The sequence below is a fragment of the Sapajus apella genome, unplaced genomic scaffold (assembly GCF_009761245.1).
Source record: "Sapajus apella isolate SASKATOON/1434 unplaced genomic scaffold, GSC_monkey_1.0 scaffold22, whole genome shotgun sequence".
Taxonomy (NCBI): domain Eukaryota; kingdom Metazoa; phylum Chordata; class Mammalia; order Primates; family Cebidae; genus Sapajus; species Sapajus apella.
Genome location: NW_022436962.1, coordinates 1,808,345 through 1,817,740, shown reverse-complemented (window position 1 = coordinate 1,817,740; position 9,396 = coordinate 1,808,345). Strand labels below are relative to the sequence as shown.

The 9,396-nt window shown below is 35.3% G+C and overlaps 1 protein-coding gene and 1 long non-coding RNA gene across 5 annotated transcripts in view; both read right to left on the bottom strand.

Moving 5' to 3' along the window:
* Window positions 1-2,345: 2,345 nt before the first annotated feature.
* NEK7 (NIMA related kinase 7) overlaps window positions 2,346-9,396 on the bottom strand; it is a 150,177-nt gene continuing 143,126 nt past the window's right edge. For all 4 annotated transcript variants that reach the window (XM_032288634.1, XM_032288637.1, XM_032288635.1 and 1 more), the window contains one exon: window positions 2,346-5,340. In XM_032288634.1, coding sequence (XP_032144525.1) covers window positions 5,230-5,340 — 111 coding nt within the window. In that variant the 3' untranslated portion in view covers window positions 2,346-5,229. The remainder of the gene's footprint in view (window positions 5,341-9,396) is intronic.
* Window positions 9,030-9,396, bottom strand: part of LOC116558643 — a 12,182-nt gene continuing 11,815 nt past the window's right edge. The window contains exon 2 of the long non-coding RNA XR_004272111.1: window positions 9,030-9,391. This is a non-coding gene — a long non-coding RNA (uncharacterized LOC116558643). The remainder of the gene's footprint in view (window positions 9,392-9,396) is intronic.

The following is a 9,396-nucleotide window of genomic DNA, read 5'->3' as shown; positions in this document are numbered from 1 at the left end:
TCTGTGCAGCCCATTCTTTACCACCTTTTGCATTCCCTCTCTGCAATCTTCAGTTTCTTCTCCATCTGCTAATTTTCCTAACTTTTAAACGGTCCCAATCACTTTATCTTAAAAAAATGATCTGCTGTCAATTCAGATTATCATGATTTTTCTCCATATGCCATAATTCCTATTTGTACCCCAGTGTTTCCCACTCAAGTCTCCTGACATGGCGCTCTGAAGACATTATGATGTGTTTTTCATTAAGCCCAGGGGCCTCATCTCAGTCCTTATCACTTTCAATTTCTTTGCAACTCATGGCAATGATAACTTCAAAATCTTCTTTTGCTTTAGCGTCTTTGTTTTTGCATGTCTTACCTCCTTCTGTGCCTCCGTCTTTCCTGATTTTTGATGTTTTGCATCTATGTTCAACACTCTGTGATGCTTGGCTTATGCTTACAGCATTATAATGCTCATTTATTAATTCAGCAAATAAACTCAGTACGACAAACCAGGCACTGCATTATTAAATGTCAAACACCATAGTGAACAATGCAGGAAGTACTTGTCGTTCTAGCATTTATCTATCAGGAAGATTGAAATTAAAGAATCATGCAAGCAATCATTTGGCTACAACTGAGGTAAGCACTAAATGGAAAAGTACAGACTGTAGTCTGGCTGGTTCCTCAAAAAGGGTATTTAAAGTCAGCTTTGAAAGATTAGTTGGATTTTTTTGCTAGCAAAAAGGGAAGAGCCATTGTTCCTACATTGTTCCTAAGGTGAGAGAGAGCTTGGGGCTTTTAAAAAACTAGGCCAGTGGGACTTATGGAGAGAACAAGGCAAAAGTGGATGGAAGTATGGCAAGAGAAGTAACACACATCTTCTCTTTCATCCTTGTGTATTAAGAGCTACGTTTATCACTATTAGTGCTTGGTAACTGTGTAGGAGAGAATATGCAGCATTGCATTTAGTCATTATAAAATGCATTACAATGATCCTGTAGAGTTAGGAAATGATATCCCTATAATATATGTGAGAAAGTGAGGATTGGAGCAATTAAATAATTAATATACAGGATTTCACTTTGAGAAAGGAGTGAAAAAATTACTTCCTGTGCACTGTAACACTCGCAGTAAAAATAATGTACTCAAACCCCCTGGTTGCAAATCCTAACTTTAAAGTGTCCTTCAACTTTTTCTTTTTGAGGTTAAAAATAGATTTAGGTACCCAAGTGAACATTGAAATTGGTATGTAGGACCAGAAAGAAAACTCCCTCAAATAAATCTCTCAATTTAAATGTAAACTTTATATTCACATATTTGTCTGTTAATCAATTTACCAGAAATTCACATGTAATTAAAAATAACACAACTTCATGGAAGACTTTTAATAACTCAAGGGATTCACTGCAGTTGTCTTTGTTAATAATGTCATCCTTCTGATTTTAAACAGTAATTGCATCAATTTAATGGTACTTACAGCTGTTAAACATACATGGCTAAAAGCAAGTACACTTTTTAAAAATAAAAATTTGTAACTAGCCCCAAACACTGCCTTATGGCTAAAATTCTTACAAAATGAGCCATTCTTCATGATGATCTATTTGGAATAAAATTCTGATGTGTAAGGTACATCCACTCACTCTACCACCAGTCTGGTAGGTTTCGTCCCACTAAGGTCTTTTAGACTCAAGTTTTCAGGTGTAGTAGTAACTTTCACTTATTATGCGAAGGGAACACTCAATATAAGCCATCTGTAACATTCTTAGCAGCCCATTACAATGACAGAAATGGAATCTGTCACGTAAATTTCAGACTCGCAAAGCAAGCTTTTTCAACCCACAGTCCCTGAGCCACATGCGGCCCAGAATGGCTTTCAATGAAGCCCAATACAAATTAATAAACTTTTAAGAAACATGAATTTCTGTGTGTGTGTGAGATTATTTTTTTCTTTATCTCATTGGCTATTGTTAGGTTTAGCATATTTTATGTGTGGCCCAAGCCAATTCTTCTTTCCGTGTGGCCCAGAGAATCCAAAAGATTGGACTCCTATGCTCTAAAGATTCAAAGCAGTACAATTAATATCACTTTTTTTTTAACTTTTAGAAAACTTCTCTCATTCAAAGCCAGAAAATGATGTCTTGACGAGAAGAGAACGTGAAGATGTGCCTTAGTTTAATGCATATTGATAAAACCACTTTTTAGGATTTGTATAATCTCTGTTATCGACGTTGTCTATTCCAACTCTTAAGCTTCTCCAAAATGGCAAAGTTATGAAAATGTGTAAGACCTGTTTCTATAGATTAAGTATTAAGTAAAACAAATAATGGAAGACCTTAGGGGAAAAAAATCATAGATACCCAGACATTTTACTGTATTCATTTTTATTTTTATGTTTTTGTTTATATTAGGATATTGTACAATTTTCAAACTAATAACAATCTTTTTGTATGTATATTTAAAGCATAACAAAATAAAAGTATTTCACAAAAAGATGTACATATTACAGTACTATTGAAATATGAGGCACAGGGTAAGTATGCATTTGTGGGTTATAAACATAATACATTCATTTTAAAGAATAAACATTTAATGTGAATAACATTTTGGTTAAAATAAATATCATGGTAAATGTTAACAGCAACACCTGAAGTACATGGATACAAGAAAGGTGTTTTGTAATAGATACTATGTAGAATGGTAAAGCATTCATGAAATGGCTGTAATATCTTACTAAATTTACAATCATTGCACATTGTTGAGCACTTTATTTATAGAGAGATACCCTTCATCCACCATTCCTAAACCTTACCATGCAAAACAAAGTTACTCCATATTTTCACCGGAGTAACTGGTACCAATGTCTAAATAAGGTTTAGAATCCATATAGCTTTCATTTTACTGCTCCTCAAATCAATTCAAATGTTTAACTTAATCAATATACTTAAAAACACATATAAAGAACATTTTATAGGTGACTATATAAATTAGAGCTTCAAATCATCTTCATAATTCTTTGAAATTATCCCATTCAAAATTAAAATTTGATTTTTATACAGTGGTTTCTTTGGGAAAAATACGAACATTTAGATTAAAAAGATATAATATTCGAAGCAAAAAGTTTCCACATGTAGAAATAATGAATTTCCCTGATCATTAAATTTTTCCCAGCTATTTCCTTCTAGCAGATAGATTCACTGAGAAGAAAAGTTTAAATCTTTACTTAAAAGTCACTTTGAGGGGTCATGCTAATGAATTTTAGATCCATATATTCTTAAAGAAAAAAAGTGAGTATCTGTTCCAAGCAGAGAACATTTCATCACAATTACATTACCTTAAAATGAACATGACATTAATGGTCAACAAGAATAATTCTTCTCATACTTCTACGAATATATCTATGGATGCTCAGTATAAATGTTAGAAGTCACTAGAGTGTGAGAATCTAGCCCCCAGGAAAAAAAAAAAAAAAAAAAAAGAAAACAGATTTCCTTTACCTATTCCAAAATAAAATTACCCTTCAGAAACCATACATAACTGATTAGATTTCAAAAAACAAGAGTTTATACTTCTTGCCCTTTACACATTTTTTAAGTTTACAAATAACTTGAAAGCATTCAAACGAGTGTATGAAAAACACATATGAAAAACAAAACCAGCAGTTACGTCGGCTACAGGGAAGTGTTCTTTGAACATGAGGTTTTCACGTTGGCAGGATAATTCATCCTAAGGTTGTATGGTGACACAGGGTCCTTTAAAACTGTGACTGCCTCTTGGCCTTTGGGCTTCACAATTCTGTGAGGAGCTGGTCGCCACTAATAAGAAAGCATTCAGGGAAGGCACATCTGCACAAAGGCATTTACTAAACTCTGCCCATTTCCTTAAGCCACGGGAAGTGTTACCATCTCAGTCATCTTCGTGAACAAATACGGTAGTTAGCTCAAAAGCTTCTCAATAGAAATGTTAATCTCATGACAATTCTGGCTGTAGTAACGGCCAGTTTTCATTTTATTACACATATTCTAGAATTACAACCTTGTCAAATGAATTGAAACTGTATCAACATTCACAGGTACAGTACAACACACATCCTCTCTTCCTCTTCAACAAGACCAAACACATGCACACAGGGTGGCCCAAATTTTAAAAAGTTTAAAAAAATGTTTTCAATCTGGCAAAAGTGTTGGTATACCAAATATCTTTTAAAAGGGCATTAGGCTTTCAAAAAGTATGAAACAATAATGGATAAAATGCACATACGATATCAATAGGAAAGTAACTTGAAGGGTAATATAAAAACATTTCTGAAGGGGACCAATCAGAACTTCAATAACACCTATGAATAAAAACTTAGGCTTATACTATAGTGTACAATTATGAGTTAAAATCCACTTAAATTTATAAAGAAATTGAAATATAGTGCTGCAAGGTTATTCAAAGAATATTTTTCAAATGTACAAACAATAATAAAAACACACGAAGAAAGCCTTGGGCAATGTGCCACTTTAAAAATTATTATCACAACAGCCAAACAAATCCTTAACCACTTTTTAAATGGATTCATTTATACCATTTCAATGCAAAGATAATATCAAAAATACTAAAACAAAACAAAAAACTCTTCAGTGTCTGACTCACTTTGTCCCCAAATCTTTTCACATTTAATAGTTGCATTTTGAATGTATAAGCTAAGAGTTTTAAATGTTTCTCAAATAGTTTATCTCTACAGTTATCATAAGAACTATATTTGAAAACTACTCTAAGAACTAAAAACTAGTACTTCAAACGTTCAAAAATAAAATCATGACAAAAGTTCACAATTGTGGGTCTGCCTTAATGTCCATAAATTACTGTAAAAGAAACAAGTCACATGTTCAGAGACTTATTCTCAGGTCTGAGTCTACCCTGACGTGTGCCAAGCTGCACCTTCAATATTTGGCACTGATGGTCTATCTGAACACAATTTATCAGCAGAAAACTGTAAGTAATTCTAAAAACCTTTAGCCATTCAAAACCATCATGTTTCATTTTCTTTCCTAACATGCAATTCAGTTATTCCAAAGTCATTTGGGTGTTGCAAGGACGTGATTTAGGTGACTGGTACAAAATGAAGCTTATATGAAAACTGGTTAAGGATTCAAAGCACACTAGCTCTGAAATATTAATCTTAACACCAGACATAAACGGGGAGGTATGACTTGCACGAAATACTTTAATTTACTTTGGTTACACTCTTCATAATATTGCATGTTTAGCTGCTTGCGGTGCAGGCATGCATCCTCTTTGCCACATCATAAACGTAGGTGACGTCTGGTCGCTTCTCTGGATCTGGATTGATGCACATATTAACTAACTGTCGTAGCTGTGAAGAAAGAAAAACAATAAAACCTGAATAAGACAACTTTTTTTGGTTAGCTTATTGAAAAGAACAAACTATGAATAGCTATAGATTTTATAAGTAAAGTACATTTTCTGACTAAACATTCATTGTATGAGAAATAGATATAAGACTGCTGTCAATGATTTAAAAATCAGTTAAATGTTCTGTAAAGCGCATTGAATGCACAGTATTAATGTCAACCAAAAAGTATTTTCTACAGTCAGAGGCTTTAAAATGGACTCTTGTTAGTTTTTCAGATTTCAGTCAGAAGATAGCAGTCACTAAAGACTAGCCTTGTAAGTCTCCAAGTTAACTGTAAATACACACCCACATATTTGATCTAGAATCTACTACAACGGACTTAATTGTAAGTTTAAATAAAAGGCAATTAGAGGAGACATACATTTATAATGAACCATTTTATACAAATATACATTAAAAGTTTTATGTTAAGTTTTATATTAGAGAAAAAATACTCCTTTAATTATAATAAATAAGCAAGGGGAGTTAACAGTATTATTCCAATCCTCAATTGTGTGCGGAGTATTAAAATGTCCTCACTTTACAGATGAGAGAGAGTTGAAGCTTACTACTTTATTCTATTTGTACCATAAAATAAAAGCAGATTTCAACAAATTAAGAAAGTACCCTCACGTATGGTACCAGATTCATCAGGTAGAAGAATATAGGATTTTATTCTCAATTCTAATTTCTATCGGTTTACAAAACTATGTGTCATCTTAACATTGTATATGACCTTCCACAGACAATAAACTAAGAGGAAAAACCAGATTCTTTTGTAGGTCTGTCTTTAGGAATAATTTAGACATTTTGAAAATTTGCATTAACTCTTTCTGGCCATGATATTAGCACTTAGTAAGTTTTCAAATTACCACAGTTTCTTCAGAGTTCTCAACTCCTACCATAGAATGACTTTCAACCACAGTAAATACAAGTGGTAATAAAAAGCATGGGCTGAATATGTTGCTTGTGCTATGGAGAAAGCTAACGGCAGTGAGAAATGTAATCCTGAAGGAGGAGGTGGGTAAAGGAGCCTGCCCTGATGAAGGTCAGAGTTTGGTAAGGAGTACAGTGAAAGGGAAACCAGTCTTGTTGAAGGCATTTGCAGCCTTGTGCCCTTGGGTAGGTCACGGTCTTTGGAGCTTCATTTCCTCATCTATTTAACATGGACGCTGGACTAGATGACCTATCAGGGCTGTTCTAGTCCTCATCTCTTAAACTGTATGATTCCAGCAGAATTAAATTTAATGATTCAATTTTAGCTACATTTGGATATTCCACAATGTTCCACAGTAATATTACACCCACTGGGAGAGTCTGAAGATTTTAATTTATATTCCTTGCAAAAGAGCAGAGAACAGCATTAAAAACCCTTAAGGGGTATAGCAATACACAAGGCATTTTATTATGGTGGTCTAAGAGAAATTTAAAACAGAAAGAGGTTGGCATTTTACCAGGTTAAAAACAAACAAACAAAAATAAATATATCCAGTCATACACAATGGAGAAGAAAGTGGGAAAAGCACTTACATAATGACACGTATTTTACAAGATAATGTGTTCTAATGGGTCATCTAGCTGTCAGATATTTTCTTTAGAGATAAAAACAAGAAAGCAAGCAGAAAGAATGGCAGGAAAAGATAACCATGGTACAAAAAATTCATTATATTTAGCCAAAATACAAGTAGAGAAATGTGGTAATAATTTTTTGACTTCCTAACACTGTCACGTCCTTCAGGTTGGTTCAGAAATCTTACTTTTCCTGCATAATAATTCAGAATAGGGTAGAATTTCCAACACTGAGAATTAATGACTGACTTCAGTTCTCCTGGCATGAGGAAAAACCAAGATTAGAGATTAATGTTGCAAGTTTAGTTGAGGAAGATAGTGATTCTCCAGTTCTCCAAAGTAAAAAGGCAAGAACTGGGAAAAACAGAAAGGGAGAAAGACAAAGAATAAGGTTCACAGGTGGGGAGTGTCGGTGGCAGATGCTTTCTAACCGCTCCTTTAAGGATGCCCTTTCTAAGGGATGGCAGGTCAATTGGTGACCCGGCGGTAGCAGAGCCAAAGCACCGCGGAGTGAACTTACTGGTTCACTCTCCACCAAATAGGAAGTGTATTTTGTCATAAAGAGTTTCGTTTCCCAGAAGAATCAACAGACCTATCGCCATATAAAATCAGATATGTGAAATATACAACATGAATACTTCACTGTATTTATGAATCCAATAATCTGTTAATACAGCTTTTCTTCAATTACTTGTTACATTAAAAATTAATAAAATATAAAAAGAAAGAAAACCCTATAAAATTAAAATATGCCTTGGCAATGCTCCCACTTATCCACCCTGGCAATTTTTTCAGAGGATCTCCTCTGCAAGAGACACTATGCTGGTGGCATTTGATGGCACAGGATAAGACAAAGGACCTATCCACAAGGGAAGGCTTGCTGTCCAGGATGAGAATTAAGAGAATGACTCATTTTCCTTTCTAACCACCTGACTCTTTCATTCTTTCTTTTTGTCTCTCTTTTCCATTTTCATTCAATTGATCATTCAATAGTTTCCAATGGAGGATTACGTAGCAGACACTTTGTTAGGTGGTAAGGATAAAGCAATAATGAAAAACAGCACAGGCTCTTAAACAGCTTACAATCTAGCAGAAGATAAATGGAACAAAGAAACAAATGCGAAAGTGAAGAAATCATAAAAATAAACTACAAAGTGATAGGTATCTCGACAGATATCTGTGAGACAGAGGTAAAAGTAAGTGTGGCTGCCCAGAGGACTTTCCTCTTTTTCTGCAACCTGTTTATGAGTTGTTACACCTCATTCACTGAGGATACCCACTCAGCTGACAGTATCCTTCTCCATTCCAAGAACTACAACCCTCATCCTGGGTCACTTTCACATTTATTTGATGTGAATCAATACAACCTCTTTGATTACCTGGCTGTAATCTTCACTTTCATACCCGTTTAGTCTCTGCCTTCCAAGGACACAGCCTGTTTCTTAAAATGCTGTGTCACATCAGAAACGTAAGCACATGCTCCTGTCCCTCCAAGTTTCTCCCTCCCTCCCTCCAGTATGGTCGTGTTTGATTTGACTGAGACCATTTTCAATCCCTTTCATCCTGGTCAGTCCTCTCCTTTTGGATTGACATCATTCAATTCTGGCCTAGACCTTAACTTCCCTGACGTTTTCTTCCTAGTTTCTTTTGTAGGTTGATCTGCCTTTGAAAAATCTACCAAATGTTGGTATGCCCTGAATATTGCCCTTTCCTTAGTTCTTTTCCCGTTTCACTCTTCCTTCTCATCTTCAACGACTGCGCTTCCTCCCATGCCTTCAATAACCACCAACACGCTGAGGAACACAAATATCAGTCTCCAGCCTAGACTTCTTTGCAGGCTCTGTTCCCATAGCTCCAACTGCCTTCTGAGTAAAGGTGCACATAAATATTCTCATTAAACATGTTTAAAACTGAAATCTTAGTATTTTTTTCTTCCCTAACTGGTTCTTCCTAACAGTATCTCCAATTTCTTAGGTCAAAAATTTGAAATTCACACCAGACATCTCATCATACTTCCTTCTCATCTGCCTGACTGTCACCGACCAGTCCCGGTGGTCTCGGGCTCCTTAAACCTTGTGCTGGCTCCTGCCACACCATCTCCACTGCCACTCTCTTGGAATAGTCTTCCAACTGACAGCTTTGCTTTGGTTTTCTTCCAATCTCTCTAGCACCGCCTAACTACTCAGTTGATTATACTTTAAGCATTTCAATGGCTCCCCAAGCCTCTTAGAAAAGCTAAGGCCCTTTGCATGGTATAATATGAGCTGTTAAAAATCAGTCTCCTGCTTCCCTTTCCAGGCTCCTGTTTAGGCCCAAACTCCTCCGCCCTTCCCCTACCCCACCCTATTTTCTCACCATAATAAAACACTTGTAGTTCAGTGCTTGAAACTGCTGCATGCCCCTACATCTTAGATTACGCTGGTACTCTTCTTATAACAGCCCCCTCCA